Source organism: Mirounga leonina, unplaced genomic scaffold, assembly GCF_011800145.1.
Source record: "Mirounga leonina isolate KUSES-001 unplaced genomic scaffold, KU_Mleo_1.0 Mir_165, whole genome shotgun sequence".
NCBI classification, from domain to species: domain Eukaryota; kingdom Metazoa; phylum Chordata; class Mammalia; order Carnivora; family Phocidae; genus Mirounga; species Mirounga leonina.
The window spans coordinates 38,447,450-38,469,768 of record NW_023270415.1 but is presented as its reverse complement, the minus strand read 5'-3'; the positions used below and the strand labels follow the sequence as shown (position 1 = coordinate 38,469,768).

The window sequence follows — 22,319 nt, the reverse complement described above, 5'->3', positions numbered from 1 at the left end:
GGAGGACATCAGTGAGACCCTTAACAGTGAGACAGAAAACATAAAAAAAATAATTAGAAATGAACTCAATAAATGAAATAAAAATACACTAGATGGAATAAGGAGACTAGAGGATGCAGAAAAACAGACCAGTGACTTGGGAGGACAGTAATGGAAAGCAATCAAGCTGAACAGGAGAAAGAAAAAAATAATACAAAATGAATATAGACTTAGGGATCTCAGCAACACCATCAAGTTTACTAACATTCACATTATAGGGATCCCAGAAGTAGAAGAGAGGGAAAACAGGGCAGAAAATTTATTTGAATAAATAATAACTGAAACCTCCTGATTCTAGGGAAGGAAACAGATATCCAGATCCAAAAAGCACAGAAAGACCCTAATGAAATCAACCCAAGAAGGTCCACACAATGACACATAATAATTAAAATGGCAAAAAGTAGTGAGAGAGAATTTAAAAGCAGCAAGAAAAAAAGAAAACAGTTATATATAAGGGAAACCACACAAAGCTATGAGCTGATTTTTCAGCAAAAAGTTACAGGCTGGAAAAGAGTGGTGTGATACATTCAAAGTGCTGAAACAAAAGAATCTGCAGCCAAGAATACTCTATCCAGCAAGGCTATCATTCAGAATAGAAGGAGAGAGAAAGAGTTTCCCAGACAAAAGCTAAATTTATTACCATTAAACCAGCCGTACAAGAAATGTTAAAGGGGACTCTCTGAGTGGAAAGCAAAGACCATAAGTAGGAGTAAGAAAAGAAGCACAAAAGAGTAAAATTAAGTACATATGTAAAAACTGGTCAAGAGACTCACAAAAGGTTGTAAAGTATGGCACCATATACCTAAAATTTGGGGGTAGACAACTAGGATAAATGGATAAATTCCTAGAAACAGAACTTCCCAAAACTGAAGAAGAAAGAAACAGAAAATTTAAACAGACTGATTACTAGCAATGAAATTGCATCAGTAATCAAAAAACTCCAACAAACAAAAGTCCAGGACCAGATGGCTTCATAGGTGAATTCTACCAAACATTTAAGGAAGAGTGAATACCTATTCTCAAACTATTCCAAAAAAATAGAAAAGGAGGCAAAGCTTCCAAATTCATTCTATAAAGCCAGTATTACCCTGATACCAAAACCAGATAAAGATACTACAATAAAAGAGAATAAAAGAGAACTACAAACCAATATCTCTGAAGAACATAGATGCAAAATTCCTCAATAAAATATTAACAAACCAAATCCAACAATATATTAAAAAAATCATTCACCACAATCAAGTGGGATTTATTCCTTGGATGCAAGGGTGGTTCAAAATTTCACAAATCAATCAATGTAAATATACCACATCACTAAGAAAAAGGATAAAAACTATATAATCATTTCAATAAATGTAGAAAAAGCATTGACAAAGGACAGAACCCATTCATGATAAAAACTCTCAACAAAGTAGGTTTAGAGGGAACATACCTCAACATATATGAAAAACTCACAGTGAACATCATACTCAATAGGGAAAAACTGAGAGCTTTCCCCCTAAGATCAGGAATAAGACAAGGATGTCCACTTTCACCATAGTACTATTTCAACTTAATAGTACTGAAAGTCCTAGCTACAGCAATCAGACAACAAAAAAGGAATAAAAAGCATCCAAATAGTAAGGAAGGAGTAAGACTTTCACTATTTGCAGATGACATGATACTATATACAGAAAACCCTAAAGACTCCACCAAAAAACTGCTAGAAGTGATAAGTGAATTTAGTAAGGTCACCACAGGATAGAAAATCAACAGAGAGAAATCTGTTGCATTTCTATACACTAATAATGAAGTAGCAAAAAGAAAAATTTAGAAACCAATCCCATTTACATCAAAAATAAAATACATAGGAGTAAACTTAACCAAGGAGGTGAAAGACCTGTACTCTGAAAACTATAAAACACTGACAAAAGAAACTGAAGGTGCAAACAAATGGGAAGACATTCATGCTCATGGATTGGGAACACCAATATTGTTCAAATGGCCATATTACCCAAAGCAATCTACAAATTTAATGCAATCCCTGTCAAAAGACCATTAGCATTTTTCACAGAGCTAGAACAAATAATCCTAAATTTATATGGAACCACAAAAGACTCTGAATAGCCAAAGCAATCTTGAAAAAAGCAAAGCTGGAGGTATCACAATCCCAGATTTCAAGTTATACTACAAACCTATCAGAATCAAAGCACTATGGTACTGGCACAAAAATACACACATAGATCAATGGGACAGCACAGACAACCCAGAAATAAACCCACCATGATTATATGGTCAATTAATTAAAGGAGGCAAGAATATGCATTGGGAAAAAGAATCTTTTCAATAAATGGTATTGGGAAAACTGGACAGTCACATGCAAACTGGACCACTTTCTTACGCCATACACAAAAAATAAACTCAAAATGGATTAATGATCTAAGTGTGAGACCTCTAACCATAAAAATCCTAGAAGAGAGCACAGGCAATAAGTTCTCTGACATCAGCCTTAGCAACATTTTTCTAGATATGTCTCCTGAGGCAAGGGAAACAAAAGTAAAAATAAACTATTAGGACCAAATCAAAATAAAAAGCTTCTGCACAGCAAACAATCAACAAAGAGGCAGCCTATGGAATGGGAGAAGATAACTACAAATGGCATATCTGATAAAGGGTTAGTATGCAAAACACATAAAAAACTTATACAACTCAACACAAAAACCCTACAAATAATCTAATTAAAAATGGGCAGAAGACATGAGCAGACATTTCTCCAAAGAAGACATCCAGATGGCCAACAGACACATGAAAAGATGCTCAACATCACTAATCCTCAGGGAAATGCTAATCAAAACCACGATGAGATATTACCTCACACCTATGAGAATGGCTAAAATAAAAAACATGACAAACAAGAGTTGGCAAGGATGTGGAGAAAAAGGAACCCTTGTACACGGTTTGTGGGTATGCAAACTGATGCAGCCACTGTGGGAAAGAGTTTGAGGTTCCTCAAAAAATTCAAAATAGAATTACCATAATACCCAGTAATTCCACTACTGGGTATTTACACAATACAAAAAACACTAATTCGAAATGATATATGCACCCTTATGTTTATTGCAACATTATTTACACTCACACAATGGAATATTAGCCATAAAAAGAATAGAATCTTGCCATTTGCAACAACATGAATGGATTTAGAGAGTATAATGCTAAGCAAATTATTTCAGAGAAAGAAATTCCATGAGTACTGGAATTAAAATTAAAAAAATAAATTCCCTAAGTCCAGCTTGTTCAGTCTAAAGTTTTATATTCAGATTGGAAATCAAAATGAGAGTATAAACTAACAGCAAGGATCTTGATTTAAAAGAGAATAAAGAATGTACCAGTGTAAAAGTCAAGCTAAATGTAGTTTAGGGTTTACCTAAGTGTGACCAGCAGGTGGTGGTAACTACACACAGAAATTTTAATACTTTTTTCCTTTAGCTCTTTGCCTGTAAATAAGTTTTTCATAGTTGTTTATCTAGCTTGCTTAATTAAGGTATGATGTAGCAAATATTGTTGGCTCAATTTCAGACTTTCTAGGGAATGATAAGAGAATCAAAGGAATTGGATGAAAAGTGAAATCAGGGATTTTCTAATTCTAGGAGTTCATGAATGAGTGGAGGTCGGGGGAGTGTTTCCTGGAAATCCCGGAAATGAGCTGCAAATTAATGTGCTATCATTTTTTTTTTTTCTGGAAAGAAAATACATAGCTTCCACAATAGTCTCAAAGAGTCTGTAATCTCCAAACATAATTTGACAATGTAATGGACAAATTTCAACCCATGACTGTTTTTTTAGGATAAAGTTTAAAATACCCAGCTTAGCATTTTAAGCTCTTCAAGAACCGCCTGCTCTAACCTGATTCATTTATATTACTTATTACATTAAAAACCAATTTATCTTGCGATCTGGACCTCCCATTTTTCTGGACATCCATAAAACTGTAAGAAATTCAAAAAATTTTAGCATCATTCTCAAGCTTTTAAAGGACTGAAGGAAGCATCAGCGTGATCGGGCAGTGGTTTGAAGTACAGCACAGCAGGCCTACCCTTCTCTACAACTTAGTAGCTTTGTCACTCTGGGCCCATTACTTACCTCAGTTTCCTCACCTGTAAAATGGTGATAATAACAGTACTAGGAGGATTAAAGTGTTGCATGTAGAGTGCTTAGCCCAGTCCTTGGCAAATTTTGTGTTTTTAATTAGCTGTTAGCTCAATAGCCCAGAAGAAAGTGGCATTTCCATGGAATGAGCAGTTACAAAGGCTAAGTCTTAAATGGTGTTAAAGCTGAGGAGCATGACAGAAGTAAAAGGAACTGGAGAAAAAACAAGACCAGAGGAAAAAAAAAAACAAAAAAAAACTGAAGGAAAAAGACATATCTGTGAAAACAATGTAAAGCAGCAAGCCAATAATAATGATGATAATTGTTATATTATTATACGCTCTAACAGCGATGGCGACAGTTGTTACCACGTATTGCTCTGTTCCAGACCCTGGTCTAAGCACTCTACGTGGATTAAGGAATTTTACCTTCACAGTGACTGTGGGGGTGATACAGCAGACACTGTCTGTTGCCCAGCTATTACTCTCACCTCTTTCTTAACAGAACCCTGCCACTGTTGAGTTCACAGTATTATCCAATGTACCAGTCAGCACTGGACTGAGACATCTCACTCTTTTCGTTGGATACTGGTTTCCTCACCTCCCCTGGAGTCAGGAATGACCATGTGACTTGAGCTGGGCCAATGAGATACCAAGGAATGTCTGCTGGGAAGCAAGGGCTTCTGGGAAATGCTTGCATCCTGAGGCTCAGACATAAGAGGAGGGCCTGTTGGTATTGCTCCCTTCCCTTTCTTCTCGACTACAGGCCATCTAGTGAAGAGCCAGATGGCTGAACCGAAAGCATTTTGAAAGATTTTTGGCTCAAAGGGACATGGGTGAAAATGCTAATCAGAAATGTTCTAGGGGGGCGGAGTGAGATGGTGGAGGAGTAGGAGACCTGGATTTCGTCTGGTCTCAGGAATTGAGCTGGATAGGGATCAAACCATTCTGAACACCTATGAACTCAACAGGAGATCAGAGAAAAGAATAGCAACAACTCTCTGAACAGAAAAGTGACCACTTTCTGGAAGGTAGGACATGCGGAGAAGTGAATCTGAGGCAATATTTGGGAGGCTAGATGGTAAGGGAGGGGCCTCCGTAAGCCACTTCTGGCAAATGATAGAGCCGTGGAGCACAAAATCGGAACTTCTAGAAGTCAGCTCTGCTGAGGGACGTCACTCCAGTGGCTAAGCAGGGGGTGGAACCCTCATGGGACAGTGTGGTCTCAGGACCCTCGGGGTCACAGAAAGACCGGGGGTGCTGAGTGCGGCAGAGCTCCCAGGTATCTGAGCGGGGAAGCCGGCTGCAGAGACAGAGCCGAGGCTGCCAAATAATGCAATATATGTTAAGAAAAAAAAAGAAGAAGAAGATAGCAGGAGGGGAAGAATGAAGGGGGGGAATCGGAGGGGGAGATGAACCATGAGAGACGATGGATTCTGAAAAACAAACTGAGGGTTCTAGAGGGGAGTGGGATGGGAGGATGGGTTAGCCTGGTGATGGGTATTAAAGAGGGCACGTTCTGCATGGAGCACTGGGTGTTATACGCAAACAATGAATCATGGAACACTACATCAAAAACTAATGATGTAATGAATGGGGATTAACATAACAATAAAAAATTAAAAAAAAAAGAAATATTCTACAGACTGGGTGCTTTCAGTTAAGAGTGAAACTGATCGATACATAGCAATGACATTTAAGGACATTGCTATTTAAGACTGTACAATACAGATAATGATACGTATGAAATGATGACACTAAGGTTAATTATGAAAAGATTCTGTCCACAATATTTCTGTTGAAAAGGCTTAGGACTTGAATGATTAGCTTTCAATTATCTACAAACTTAGAATTACATAGAACATTTCTGAGCTGTTGCTAATGTGCTTCAGTCTTCTTCCTTGTTGTGTTTAGGCTTCCTGTGACACTTACCACTCAATGGCAGAAGCCAGAATTCTTTGGCTAAGCTGTCCCTGGATGTAGTCACTAAGAGCTTCAGCCCTGAGCTCTAGGAAACTTTAAATATTCCCAGCAGCTGGAAAAAGCAGTGAAATAGCTTCCAGGGGGAAAGGATGTGGCTCAGGAACAGCTGGGGTTGAAGAGAAGTTACACAAGACGCTCTCCCTCTTGGCTTCCTCCTTTCCTCTCATGCCCTACTTTAACTCATAGAACCTAGCCTCTGGAGAAAAGGCACAACAGGCCCCATTTCTCCACACCAAGCTCCAGCCACCAATTTATTTCACCTGCATAAAAATGCTGATAACTTATTCATGGTCAATATGCCACAGGGTATCATTTGTTCTTAAAGATCTTTCTTTGGCCGTGGTAAAGTCTCAGGGTCAAGTCTTTTTTTTTTTTTTTTATGTTCTGTTTGGGTCAAGTCTTATAATTCTACATTCATGTTCCCTAGGCCCTTGACATAGAGACATAGAGTTTAGGACACATACGAATTCTAGAATTCATATCTAAGAGTGACTTCCGAAATCATTTTATTCTATTTAACAGTTGTGAAATTGTAGGCTATGAATAAGTAACCCATTTTCCCAACTGGATTCTAAGATCCTTGAAAGCAGAACCTTTTCTCGCTTTTTCTGGCATCAAGCATGGTTCTAAGAATACACTGTGTATATCACATATATTCAATTGGTACCTCCCCACAGGGATTAATAAACTGTCATGACTACAAAATAAGCAAAACGAGGGGCACCTGGCTGGCTCAGTCAGTTAAGCGTCCGACTCTTGTTTTCAGCTCAGGTCATGATCTCACGGGTCGGGTCGTGAGATTGAGCCCCACGTAGGCTCCATGCTCAGCAGAGAGTCTACCTGAAGATTCTCTCCCTCTGCCCCTACCCCCACTTGCTCTCTCTTTCTCAAAAAAATCTTTAAAATCAATAAGCAAAAAGATCATCAGTGTTTGTGTGTATGTATGTGTGTATGTGAGAAATGGGTCACACAATTTACTTGGCTTTTCCACTAACAACTTATTTTGAAACTCAATTGACGAATATTCTGACAAGGACTCAGTCAGCCTCTAAACCTCGGAGTCTGGTGGTCAAATACCTTCAGGGCAAAAGCCTCTCTAATTCGTTGCCTGACCTTATAATTGGAACAGGAGGAATCTTGTCCATTCTACCCCTGGTTAACCACAGAAAGTCCAGAAAACTTTAATTCAAGGATGACCAACTACTGGCAAGAAGGATTAAATGTGGGTTTTGGGGTCAGACACGCTGGGGCAAGATGTTTTATGCATCTGAGCTTATTCCCTCCTTCAGCAGATGTGATACACACTTCAGATGATTGCAGTGAAGATCAAATAAGAAAATGGATACTAACTGCCTAGTCATACATCCTTAATTTCTACTTTATGGCAGCATTTCCTGTCTAGCTATGGTGAAGCTGAGCCTGACATTAGGGGAGGCGAAGAAACTGCAAAACTGATCCTTCTGAGTTTTATTTCATCAGCCAAGCACAAGGCGATAGTGCATGACTAACAACATGAATGGCCCATTCGATTGCTCATCAATTGAGAGAGAAGAAAACTGGATTTGATGAACTGAATTTAGACAGGCAGGCCAGCATAATGGGTGTTTCACATGGTTTCCAGCCATGTGGACTGATTCTCTGATGCTCATTCCATCTGATAAAGTCGACTTTTTGATAATTCTAACAAAAGAAAGAAATCAGTTGAAAAATCAGCAAGCAGTGAATGAAGAGTCCTTAAAAAACAAACCAGTCTTGCAAAGGAAAAGGAGAGACTGAGAGTCTCAATTTATCTCACTGGAAGAGGATTCTCTCCCTCCCTGTACTTCACAGCTGGAGCCCAGGGAGCAATTTTCCGTGGCTGCTGAGAGAACAATCCAATAGCACAGATCTGTCTCCTCAGGGGCTCTCCCCACCGCTGCTTCCATCACCCCATCACCCCGGGCCTGGCCGCGGAGCTTCGGGCCCTTTTCCCGGCACACATTAAAGCACTATCTCTGAACCTTAAGAAATAATCAAACTGTGTGCCCTATTTATAAATGTAAAAAGTGTAATCCATTCCTGGAGATCATGATACACCAAACCAGACTTTATCTTCCTTATGTCCCCACTTCTTTGGTTAGTTCTGTGCTCTATTTTCTGCAGTTCCTACTGTGGATGGTGTATACACACACTCACGCACGCACACTCTTTGCATTTTCCAATCATTCAATTTCAGTTTCAGATGAATAGGCTTTTAAAACTACATATACTCACACTTGGGCAGATCCCTACGTCACTGAACTAAAAGGACTAAAATGGTTTCGATTTGAGCCGTTCTGAGTTTGTTGTGAAGAATAACAACAACAAAGCAAACTCAGCATTCACAAAGGCATGACGGGAAGATTGTGAGCAGTCAGACTGTAACAACACTGAGCAAGTCGCCTGCAACTCTAAAGTGGGTCAGAGGTCAGCCAGCCCGATGATGAAGGGATCGTAACTCCCTCTCATGTTTTCTGGGCCTCGGGGTGCCGAACACTCAGTTAATCCCCACAGCCATCTTGATGAGGAACTGAGGCTTGGAGCCTGTAAGGATCTTTCCCTAAATCACAAAACGAATACAATCCCATGTTTAACTCCAGAGCCAGACTTCTTAACTGGGGAGCTATTCTGCTGGAATATAAGTACAATATAATTACCGGGAGTAACACCAAAGCACTCAAAGACATAAAGTATGCATTTCTCTGTGTGTGTGTGTGTGTGTGTGTGTGTGTATGCCCACACACATATGCATACATGTGCTAAAGCGATATTCGAAGAGCATTATGAAGTACAGTTTAAACAAACCCCAAGGTAGGGACAGATTTGGTTGTAGCTTTCCAGAAGCAGGTGAGTTTGGGGCTGGGCTTTGAACTTGAGGCAGAACATGCGCTTGGCAGAAACCTACCAGCTGGGCATACATTTTTGGGGAGGAGAGTGCCCAGGTCTAAGGCCCAGGTTATGCTGAAAAGACAATGGGCAGCTGGGTGCTGCTGACGCTCAGGTAAAGAGAACCAATGGTAGCAGTGCTGTGCACTTTCGAGTAGGATAAACGTAAGGTCAAAGAAATATCTAGCATTTGCTTAAGACACTCAGAGTTACTGCAGTTCCTGATGAAGAGAACTCTATAATGGTTTCTGTAAAATTATTCTAGTAACTGTTTATTGGACCACTTGGAGTGGAGAAACTGAAAATGAGGAATAGTTCATAATTTTTAGTAGCCTAAGATAATTGAAGCCTGAGCTGGGGTGGCTATGGAAAGAGTTTTTTGTTTATTTATTTTTATGACCAAGGTCTGCAATCAAGACTTCAGACATTGTGCAATTTCATAATGGCTGAAATGAGTATTCGACTACAGGGCATGCCACCAAGGGAGCAATCAGAGCTAGACGCACTGGAGTTGGGGCTCATCTATCAGAGATGATTTTAAATCAGTGTGGGCCTGCCTGGATGCAAAAGGGGAGGTGCCAGTTGATATGAAACTCCCCTCTTCAAACTGTTCTCACCATTTTATTTCCCTTGGTGTCCCCAGTGATCAAATCCACACAGCGTCAAGGATAAAAGAGAAAATACCCAGTGAAAGCCTGCAAAATGCATCACCCAGAGGACTGGAATGATCAACAAACACAAGAGGATTCTCAACTGTCTGTCTTCCAGACCCCGCCTTCATCTAAGGACCGTGCAGGAGCGCTTACCGCAAACATCCACTCTGGGAGGAAGCGCTCTCCACATAGTGCTTCAGAGCAAGCTGGAACTCTTCCAAGTCCTCTTCTATCACAGACATCTGACGCTGGACAAGCATGATGTGCTGCCAAGGAATAGGCAAGTGTTACAGCCTGGCTGTCATGGAGCCTCGCTTTGGCTGACCCCCTGCAGCCCATCCCTCCCCTCCTCATGAAGCAAACAATTCTCATCTAGAAATATGACCAAAAGGAAGGCCATGACTAATCCAAGTAATACGATCTATACAAGCTGTAATGCAGGCAGGATACCTTTCTCGCCTCTAGTAGCAGGTGCTAAAGACAGTGTCTCCCGATGATATCTTCCCTTTCAAAAGCAGTGGTTCTCAATTAGAAGCACTGAGGAGGTTTCAAAATTGCACTTACATCAGAATCTCTGGAAGTGGGGTCCAAGCACAGTATTTATACAGCCCCCCCCGCCCCCGCCCTGCAAAGTGACCCTAATGTGCAGCCCGGGCTGGGAAGACCAGCCTACAGTCATTTTGAAAGAGTGGTCTTACTCTACACCTGGACAGCTCCAGCTTCACCTTAAATATTTTGTGATATTAGACGTGTGTATCATTACAAACAACCAAATTTCAAAATATGTGTGTTCAATGCTGCATTTCCAAAGGTACATTAACCACCGACCACATACCACAGGCCCTGCTCAAAATCTCCTGCATCAGATGGAGTCTATGTTTAATGGGTCACACTGGGCTGGATGGCAACTGCTTCTTGTAACAAATCCTATTATGTTTATAGCACTTGTAATTTGAAGATTTCCCTATAGATCTGCCTACGGGCTTCTCACGGCACTTTGATCTCAAGATTGTGCCTTTCCTCCATCAAGAGTTAGGAATGAATCATAGAAGTGCAAAAAAAAAAAAAAGTAAGGATTGGGAGTGAATTATAAAAGTGCAAAACAACAACAATGTAAGGACAATTTAGAATATGAGGAAAATAACTTGCACAATATTACCCAGCTATAGAGTGGTAGAGCCAGAAGTAAGCCCGTGGTTTGCTGTCTCCTCTCCAATGAGCTTCTCACTTCATGTTAATAGCTACCATTGTTGGAGACCAGTTATATCATAGCTATCATATTAGACACTTTACATATTCAATAATTGTTCCTACTTTGTTTTTCTACAGCTAAATGCTAGGTGCTGGGTTCTGGGTATACAGTGACGAATCAAGATAGAATCATTACCTTCATAAGGTTTAGTAAATAAATTAACAATGTTGTTTTGTGTTTTTTAAATAAAGATTTTATTTATTCGAGAGAGACAGAGATAGCGACAGAGCGCAGGAGTGGGGAAGAGAGGGAGAAGCAGGCTCCCCACCGAGCAGGGAGCCCAACGCAGGGTTCGATCCCAGGACCCTGGGATCATGACCTGAGCCAAAGGCAGACACTTACTAACTGAGCCACCCAGGCGCCCCAAGAAATCAACAAGGTTTGAAAACTATGTCTATGTTATAATTTTAGGTATTGATACTAGCCCATGAAACTGCCTATATGTAAACTGACCACAAGTCTACTAAATTCTTGAAAGAAGTGTATTGTCAAATAAATCTTTTTTTTTTTAGATTTTATTTATTTATTTATTTGACAGAGAGAGACACAGCGAGAGAGGGAACACAAGCAGGGGGAGAGGGAGAGGGAGAAGGAGGCTTCCTGCGGAGCAGGGAGCCCAATGCGGGGCTCGATCCCAGGACCCTGGAATCACGACCTGAGCCGAAGGCAGACGCTTAACGACTGAGCCACCCAGGCACCCCGTCAAATAAATCTTTATCCCAGTCTCAAAATCCTTTGATTGCGTAAGCCTTAAGGTAATATTTGGGCCTCCAAACTCACATGAACAGGAAGCAGGCTATCAATACCATATAACCCCTAAAAAGGGCAATACTCTCTGATAAGCTGTTCCTGATGTGGTCATGGAGGTAAATGAACCAAAAAGAAACTCTCAAAACAACAACAATGGAAACAGAGTTCCTCCCAGAATGGAGATCCAGTGTCTAATCACAGAACTTCCTTCACTGACAAATATCTTCCCAGCATGAATTCACTGTTGCAATGAACCAGTGAATGCTGTATGCTTCCTATCCGTGCCTTTCCTGAATTACAGTTTTTATGACATTTCTCCTGGCCCAGTTTTATCATTGTATATTTTATCTGTGTGTTTGGGGGTTGTAGCGAGGGGATATAACTTACTTTTTTATTCATAAATGTGTCAGACCGCAAGGGACTACATCTTGATCTTACAGGGAGGACTGATCATCACCCAGGAATGCCAGACTTTGAGCTAGAAGCAGTAACTGGAGGAGACTTAGGGTGGTCTCCCTTGTGAAGGGGTCTATGTGTTCTATATATGTGAAAAGAATATTTGATGATCAGAAGGCTCACTGTGGCAGAAACTCCAAACTATTCCCCCAAAATCCATTTCCTCTTCTTTCTAGGTAGAGTTAGAGTACATAGTCCATCATCCTTTACAGTTAGGTACAACCAACTGATGGGTTTTCACCAATAGAATACGAGCAGAAGTGCTGTGTATTGCTTTCGGGCCAAGACTTTCAAGAGGGATGTGAACCCCCTCCACGTTCTCGTCCCCTTTTCTGTTGATAGAATGACCTGCCTTAGGAATAGCAGAGCCATATTTGAGAGGAGCTTGTGTCCCTGAATCATTGTGTGGACTGTTTTACTGGGCAAGGAAAAAACTTTTATTATATTGGAATCATTTTCCATTTGGGTCTATTTGTTTCCACAGCCCAGTCACCTTAGTGAGTTTGGTAATTTTAATTGAGCTTTGTTTTATTTCCCTTTAGGATCAGAGATCAAGAATCCGTAGATATGAGCCTATAACTATCTCCTAAGATTATGTAATGAACCATCAGCCTCCTGTACCACTCTCCCAGGACCTGGTTTCAGTATCAGTAACGAAGAGTTTAAGTTAATCTCTGCCAAAATAACTGTGGACATGTTCTTTTGGCAGAAATCTACAGAGACTTCTTGATCATGTATTTGTGATTAACAATGACTCAGATGATTTCTCATGGGCTTTCCTAGTGAGATATATAAATATATCTACCTATTCCACTGAAATTCTTTTAGTCTGAAGGCAAGTCTTATTGTGATCTAAATTGCAAACATGAATAGAATCCATCACTACTCCCTGAAGGCATGCCCTTTGAAATGTGACTTTTTAGCTTCTTCTATCAAAACATAGATCTGATTTCCCTTTCCCTTGGATCTGGGCCAGCCTTATAACTTGCTTTGGTAGAGGAGTCCTAATATCTTCATGACATTTCTGTGTGTCCCTTATGTCAAATACACAGTCTGAGATCCTTACTGAAATCTGGTGTGAATGGCCAGCCCAGAGCATTTTTGTTTCTCTGCTTTAGAAAGGGTAGTGAACCCTTTATATTTACTCAATGTTATTTTGTTATGATGGAATTATGGTGGAATATTTACAGAATAGTTTTTGCTAGTCACATCAGGTTAGCTGCATCCACCTTTGAATTTTTTTGTTTTTGTTTTTTGTTTTGAGAAATTTCAGCTTTTTACATCTCTGGAGACAGAAATATTTTAAATGCAACTAATTTGTTTCATGTTTTCTAGCTCTATTTACTACATTTACAATTGTGTTCCAAGCATGTCTTCAGAGTAACAGCCTTTCTTGTGTGCTCTTGTTCAATCTTATAATAGCTATTGCAAAGCAAAACTATGTTTTAATAGTTCCTGACATATTTGGTGGCAATAACTCCCAATACACATGATATTGTATGGCAGGATTAATTTACTTCAAAAATATTATTATTCACAGACTTTATGAGGGTAGAAAGGCAGAAAAGTATATTAGATTTGTAAACTCCTACTGCATAAGCTATTCTGGTATAAACAACAATAATGCGCTCAAGAAAAGTTACAGCTTTTGAAAAACACCAGAATGGGATCAAACCTTGTTTAAAATTATACTGACTCCAAAAAGAACCCTTTTGAATATAGAAATATCTAGGAAATCATCATCTTTTTCTAATAGTTGTTTGATAAGAAGTGCCATGCAAGGCATACCATGGCACCAAGCAGAAAGGATTTGGTTGGGTAAATACACCTGGCTAGATCCAGGATGTGTGGTCTGGATGTGGTCTGGATGGATTCCCTTCAAAAACTATATTGACCTTTCAGTGATTCATACTCCCTGCCTAGTACTGGACAGCTAGAAGACAATAAATTACCCCCACATTTTCCATGAGTCATAAAGTCACAATCTTGGATCTTAGATCTGGGTTTATCTCTGATGTATGTTTCCTATTCTATTATAACAAGAGTAAAATTATGAATTCTGAAGGTTGCGATCTTTATAACATGCTTGTAACAAATCATTTGGAACATTTTGATCTTCCTACACAGCCCCTTAGTGTTGTTGTTTTAGTGCAACATTTGAAAAATTCAATGTTATGAGATACGTAAATATTTTTTCAAACTCCTATTTATTCTTTTTGACTTCACCTTAAATACTATGTCATTCTTGAAGCATTCCCTGGCCTCCTAAATTAGGGTTGTGTTCCCTTGCTGTGCAAATCTATACTTTTCTATAATAATCCTCCTCATCACAGTGTACTGTAGATCATCGTTGAATCACTGCAGGTCCTTCTGGTCTGTCTTGTAGTGCCTGTAATATTCACCACTTTATCTCCAGGCCCTCCCCTAGGGCCTGACACATAGCTGGTGATTGGGTTATTCATGGCACAAACAAGCAAAAGCTGCTTTTGCTTTTAGCCAGTGACCATTCTTAAAAGCTCTTTAATAAATGTTATTTATGCACTATTCGTTCCGGGAAAGGATTTGAGGTGGTCCCGCTCACTCCAGAGCCCTGCATCATTTTCTTTCATCTACCTCCATCATCTTGTCCTCTTTCCTTTCCCCTTTAAGAGCAAAGAGTACACATTAAAAAAAAAAAAAAAAACTTAGCTTCACTTTTACTAGCTATGAGGCCTTGAACCAGTTACTTCATCTTTTCATCCTAAGTCACCAAATGAAATTGGAACAGTGGTACTTATATCACAGAGTTTGGGGGAAGATTAAATGGAATAGTGTATGTAAAAATTTTGCCCAGGATAGATACTCAATAGACGTTACTTCTCATACTCTGCTCACTGAGGGAAAAAAAAAGGACCTAAAAAAAAAAAAAGAAGAAATCATATCCTAGACTCATCATTATGTAATGATTCACGTTCCAGAAAACTAGATACGGCAGCTAGTAGGGTTTGGGACTTTGGCTGTGTGCTTAAATAAGCCTACCAGATACTACCGTTCTGCTTTAAGGGTAGGAAATCTCATGAAAATGAGTCATCTGTCAGCTCACAACCTCACTGGCAAAGAACAACTCCACTTTAGTGTCCAGAGATGCACCAAACACTGGAGTGGGACTATGACACAGTGTGGGGTGCAGGTCTAGCGGAGAACTGCTGGTGTCTGGCTAGGGTATCGAAATCCTTCCACACCTTAATTTTCCATCTGCAGAGCGGGGTTAATGATGGCTCCACTTCATATGGTTCTGACGAGGATGGAGTGAATTACAGATTGTGTGTTTGGCACAATACTCAGCACATAGCAAAGGCTCAGTAAAGACTAGCTTTTAAGAAATAAAATCTATCATAACCATATAGTCTTTGCTTTCTGGTATGGAATTTATTTTTCAAGGTTCTCATGTATTCACTAATGGAAAAGGAAAATCACCTCTCCAGTCAAAGACTAAAACTGGTTTTGGACACCAAGAGAAATCACTGAGCCCAGAGGAGCATGCGATGCTGGGTGCTGGCTGTGAACAGTGGAGATCTGTTTTAGTCACTCTGAATTGGGGAGGTTTTATAAGAATCGATGGTGAGGCGTTATTGCCACTAATGATAAAGTACAACTTTTAATGACAAATAGCTTATTGGTATCCTTGAGAAAAACAAACTTACTCAAATCATTACTATACTATATGTGTATTCCCAAAGACCGTAATCATTTTACCTTTACATGTGGTTGAAAATAGTTAAAGAATATCCTCCCCTGCTTTTCAATAATATTGACTACTGAAGCACGTTGCCCAATCCTATTTTGTTAAGTACTTCTATGCACTATTGAACTACTAATGCTATGTGGGTTGATGAATATTCTAAAATTAACGTTGGCCTCTCTCCTGTCAGGGACCAGAGAATGCAACAGTCTGTCACCCTCCATCAATAGTCCTTAGATGATTTTTTTCTCCCACTTAGTGAGAGAGAGTAGTTGCACGTTAGGAAATTATGTAAGAATAGACGGTGGTCTCTCTCAACATTAGAAATGTTATGTTCAGTTTTCTTGACTGGAGTGTAGTTTTCCCTACATGCAAATCTAATTGATGCTAGAGATGCAAGATCGCAAGGTCACCATCCTGTGCCTAAGGGACCGTTAGGAAGAGTATTCCTAGTATGTGCACTCGACGACAGCCTTCTCTTCTTCTCAAAAAAGATTTTGCTTCCCACCAAAACCTACCCATTTAGAATTCTGGGTGCCTGACGAATTAATACAGACTGCATCCCATCTTTGGAGGAACAGAAGCACTGAACATGTAGTGAAATATAGGTTACCTTTGGGCAAAGTGGCCATAGCCATAGGATTCTAATCATAACACCATTATTAAGCTTTTCTCAGAACCCTCTACGGCTTCCCCTTTGAAGACTCTCTGTGCTTTGAGTCTGGACAGATGGGCAGGAGCCGAAAGGGGAGCCTCGCCTTCTATCACATAGGCAGTGCCTGTGGAGTAAGTGCCTGGCACAGAGATGAAAGGTTTTCCTATCTTTGTCTCAGGTAAATGTGATGGATCCTAGACGATCTATACAATATACATTTAAGGTATTAAGAAAAAAGTGATTTTCTGTGGGTTGCCAAGATTTTAAAATCCAAATTTCCACTAAATATGAATGCAAAGATCCACTTTCCCCCAACAGAATGTGTTACAAATATTTGCCTCAAAGTAAAATAACAAATCATGATATGTGTTTTCAATTAGTTAACTTATTCATAAAGTTCTTTTTATTGTGTCTTTAGCGCCTATTAGCATCACTTTGTCCATTCTCTCTCAGTCTCTGTAAGTTGCCCCAACTCTGGATGGACATCTTTTCCCTAGGAACGTAAATGTTCCTTTTTCTCTAAACATCAATTTTTTTTTCTGGAAAAAAAAAATGACTTCTGAGCACTTACAATGAGCCTGGCCCTAGGATAAAAGCTGGAGATACGATACTGAATAGCATCAAGTTTCAGCTCAGGTGTAGCACTCAGGCTTGTAGGGTTGACAAAATGTTGTTCTTGATATAATTTGAATGTTGCCCTTCTCTGCCAGTCACATTCATTCAATTATTCAATAACTCATTGGTTTACATATGCATAAAATTCTCATTTTGCACATATCACATGCTAAGTACTTACATAAAAACCCTGTAAATTTAGGTTTCCACAAATCACAATTTCAATACTACTTAGCCATGCAAAATAAAATATGCCTATGTACTACTTTTTCAAATTTTCACTGAGATAGTAACTAATGTTGAAGAAATTAAATGATGTTTTCAAAGTACATATTTCTGACATTTTGACCTAGAAAAAAGTACTTACAGATTTAGTATTCCCTTCAATAACTTCTTCTTCCTGTGGTTCAAGTTTGAGATCCTTCAGGTGGAGAAAGAAATGGGGAAGGAAGGGACCAGAAATGAGATAAAGGAAACACAATATACTTGAATGTTAAGTCTTTTATGGCTAATGTTGTACCAAAAGAACCTCATTATCTGAAAGGAAATGGAATAATTCTGATTTTAAAAATGAAACCGTTCCAGTAAAGCCTCTTTTACCCATTTATCAATGGTAAAAAGCCATTTCAGATGTGTTTAATTTGTGATTGCTTTAAGTTTATTGATGACAATAAAAGAGAACAAAATGGAGTGGATTCATTAAAATAGGGAAAGGATAGGATAGAAAAAGAAAGATGAGGCTGACTTCTTTTGCTGTTAGTGCTGATTGCCACTTTCCTTGGGAAATCTTGACGGACATTAGTGTAATTGCTATAATACTTTTATACTCTAGTGATAATTTGATATTACTAAAACATGATGATCACTCTAAAAAAAGATGAATTCAAAAGCAAATGAAAACACTATTGACATTTTCTAAAAATCAAGGACTACTAAAAAGACCCTAGAATTTTCTGCAGTCATCAATGGATGATGCTAATATCTCCAGTGAAACCAAGCATGTAATCTCTGAGGACTTCATTCTAAGAATATATATCCTAGCATTTGTGGTAGTGAGTATTATGCACAATAATTCCTTCAAGTACATAAGAAACAAATTGAAAGTTGTAGAAATCCAGGCCGTCTGAAATAACATAAGCTTGTTAAAAACAGAGCTATGTAGCTCTAGCTTTGCTGTTCTCTTGTGGTAAAACCTTATTTATCTTTTCTAGGATTCGCTTTTACTGTTTCCTCTGCCTTGAACTCTCCATTCCTAGGGATTCATCTAGCTGACTCCCTCTCCTCTCTCACACCTCAACTCCAATATCACCTCCGTAGAGTAACCTTCCTGGATACCCTTTCTAAGTATCCAACCCCTCATCATTACCATACTGCCTTACTTTGTCTTCGCAGTGCTTTTCGCTCTCTGAAATTACCTTATTTTATTGATTTGTTTACTGATTTTCTTCGGTCTCTATTGGACCAAGAACCTTACCTGTTTTGATCACAGCTGTACTTTCACTGCCAGAATAATATGTGGCATAAAGCAGATGCTCAATAAACGTTAGTTGAATAAATGAATGGCTGAATGAATGCCCCATTGAAATCATAGCTTTTCTGTGAAGGCAAGGTGATGGAATGCATACGGACGTGAGCTGACCCTTAAAGAATACTCTACAGATAGAAACTCTTTTTTTTTTTTAAAGATTTTATTTATTTATTTGAGACAGAGAGAATGAGATACAGAGAGCATGAGAGGGAGGAGGGTCAGAGGGAGAAGCAGACTCCCCGCAGAGCAGGGAGCCCGATGCGGGACTCGATCCCGGGACTCCAGGATTATGACCTGAGCCGAAGGCAGTCACTTAACCAACTGAGCCACCCAGGCGCCCTACAGATAGAAACTCTAACAACAGGGTTCTTCTTGACCACTCTTTCCCTAACACCAATTCAGGTACACTTCTCACTTCCACCTTCTTTGATCGAAGATAAGAACAACTTAAAACAAGTGGTATGAATGCAACATCCTTCATTCTACCCCTTCAAATGAGAATGTTCGAAAAAATTTTCTGCAGAGCTCAAGCACGATATAAAATATAATCTCAATATATCCCCATAAATCCTCATAGAGGCTGAAATGGGAAGAAAGAATGCCTGAGGGAACTTGTAGAAATTTCAAGGATGATTTCTCCCTCCACATGAATGGTACCGGGCCTGGTTTATGGGGCAGGAAGTATTTATCATACTAAGTGCTGAGAAAAGAGAACAGGTGCTCCACTGCAGGAACACTTCCTTCTAATGGGGAGAGCAAACCCGGTGCCAATAACTGCAAGAGACAAGAGAGTCAGCTGTGAAATGACATGCACTTAGCTACTGTTTGGCGATTGGGTAGTTTTTCCTCTAAAAGCCTAATACACAGAATTAGGTACAGAATAAGTTGTAGAAGGACACAGGACTTGCACTGCCTCTCCATTCATTAAGACAGATCATGCTGAGCCCCACACAGCTGGGACACAATGCCCAAGACCATCACATCATACTTTCAGCAAACCTCTCAGACACTGTCCTCAAAATGAAACCCTTTCATAGGAAGGGAGGGAGAAAAAGTCTAGGAAAGAAAGAGATGTGATAATACTTTGATTTAAAGTTGGAAAAAAAGGCATGACCTAAGTTAAAGCTATTCCTTTAAATATAGCTATAAAAGTTAAGACACCAAATAAGGACAGGTTGCCAAGAACTTTGAAACTATTTTAAAAGGAGGTATTTATGTTCTTTAAATGAATCTAAAATTATGTAATAATTGACTCTGTATGTTTTAACGAGGTTTGTTTTCCACATAGAGGCCATGCATTTCCACGTCTTCCATGATTGAGAAGCTAATTTTCAGAGCCACCATTTTTCCTATGATTATGTTTAATCTCAGCTCACATATCAATTAATAAAATTAGGAAGGAAGAAAGTTGAATTGCAACAAGCTCTAAGTTTAGGTTATTTGCCCAGTTAGTGGTCAGTGTAAATGTACAAATGATGACATGGCAGCAGAGCGACTGGAACTCTCCAAGGTTTCTTCCCCTGGACTTGGTTCCTTGTACAGAATCTCCTCAGAGATCCTCCTCAACTCAGGACATGGAGCTTTCATCTTTGAGGGGATGGCTCATAAGATCTTAAACTGTTGGCCTGACTTCTTGCTTAGTAACATCTAATTGAACATTTCTGCCTATGTCCTACTGGATCTTGGAATTAACATATCTAATCAATCAGTTCACCTCACCTCACCCATTATCTCTCACTAGTCTCTTCCTTTCTACTAATGATACAGTTGACTAAGGCACTCAGGCTCAAATCCTCAGAGTCCTATTTGAGATTCCCCTGTCCTTTACCCATCACACCCATTCAATGGTCCTGTTAATTTCATTGAAGTCTTTCAAATCTGCCATTTTCTTTTCAGTCATATATTACAGGCCCATCTCTTGCCATACCTGATCCCAGTGGGCTCAGATCTGCAACCTGCTCTTTAATGTCATTGCTTGAGCTGGCTTTGGTGGCTCTGAATTTTCTTGTTTGCATTCATTTTGTATTCTTGCTGTCCAATTTTCTAACTAAAAGATCTTTCTGGTTATGTCACTTACCTGTTGAAAAATAATAAATGCCTCCTGTTGTCTCGAAGACAAGTCCAAATCCCTTACTCTGTTATTTAACACCATCCATAATATGGCCCCTATCCATCCACACAATCTTATTTCTTACCACTTCCCTAAAGGAAAGAATCTAATCAGGCTGGCCTACTTAAGGTTTACTCATGCTATCACCCTTACCCAATGTCCTCTCTAGCTGCTCTCCTTTTACTAAAATTTTACTTCTCCATAGCAAATATTTGTTTGTTCACTGGTTAGTAGACCAGCATTTATTCCAATTTTAATGACAATACATTTACCATTCAGTGAATTCTCTCTTCTCCTTTCAATACAGTGCTCTGGGACCGTTAATCAAGATGTTCTTCCTTCCCTTATGTAAGTAATCAGCCTGGGACCCTAACAAGACCAACCTGATTCTACCCCCTGGAAAGTGGAATCTTGAGCATAATGTCAACAGACTAGGGATGGTTGGAACTCATTTGTTCCAGTAGAGGTAGCCTGAAAGACCACTGAGTATTTCTCACATAGATCTCTAGAGTTATTTTGTCTCCTGACTTTTCCTGAATCCTAGTTTCTATACCGTCTGTTGATTCTGTGAGCACTCCCATATCCTTCCAGAAAAAATTTTTTATTACAGAGGTGATTTCTATTGCTTGCCAACAAAATTCTTAATTGTCATCATTTAAAGGCCCAACTCAAGCCCCTCCTGCCACACTAAGTCCTTGCCAAGCACCCTAGCTCTCAGTGATCTCTCTCTCAGGAAGCTCCTGTAGATTGTAATTAGCATCTGTTCTATTCCTTTGGCATGTCTCAGTCAGCAAGAATTGACTGAGCATTAACTATGAAGCTGGTTTTGTGCTACCACATACTTTAAAAAAATCTATTAACTTTGATAATAATGCTTAATTTTACAAGCAGACTGTAGGTTCTTCAAAGTCAGTAACTGTCTCAAACATAAACATTTCTTCCCTAGCGCCTGGCGTGCACAGAAAACACATATTCTTACTGACTGACAAAACGTGCCTCTTCCATCAAAGCTGTTTCAGGGGAACACCACTACAATATTAGGACTGCGTGTACTAATTCAATTAGTCAATAAAATAACTAGAAACATAAAATATAGATCTGAAAAACTCATCACATCCCTACTTGCTTGCTCACTGGGTAGTTCCAATGCCAAAAATCATCAGTTAACATGCTAATTTATGGAAGTTGAGAATGTAATTTCATCTTTTAGTATATCACACAACCTGGATCACTCTGAAACATTCCCAAGACATGGGCCAGGTCATCCCTAAGAGCTGCCATCTGCATCTTTCAAGCACACTGTTACCTACCGCACTGATAACCAAAGAGACTGGCAATGCAGTACATTTATTTAACTTGTAACTCTACATCCTATTTTTAATTTTTTAAAAAATATTTGAGAAAGAGAGAGAGAGAACACAAGCGTGGGTGTAGGGGCAGAGGCAGAGGGAGAAGCAGGCTCCCCCCTGAGCAGGGAGCCCACATGGGGCTCAATCCCAGGACCCTGAGATCATGACCTGAGCCGA

At 39.5% G+C, this 22,319-nt stretch overlaps 1 protein-coding gene across 1 annotated transcript in view; it reads right to left on the bottom strand.

Annotated features, from left to right (window-relative positions):
- Positions 1-22,319, bottom strand: part of NECAB1 (N-terminal EF-hand calcium binding protein 1) — a 186,281-nt gene that overhangs the window by 8,842 nt on the left and 155,120 nt on the right. The window contains exons 9-10 of the mRNA XM_035011501.1: positions 17,523-17,576; positions 9,860-9,972 (exon numbers count right to left, since the gene is read on the bottom strand). Of these exons, the coding sequence (XP_034867392.1) occupies positions 9,860-9,972; positions 17,523-17,576 (167 nt within the window). The remainder of the gene's footprint in view (positions 1-9,859; positions 9,973-17,522; positions 17,577-22,319) is intronic.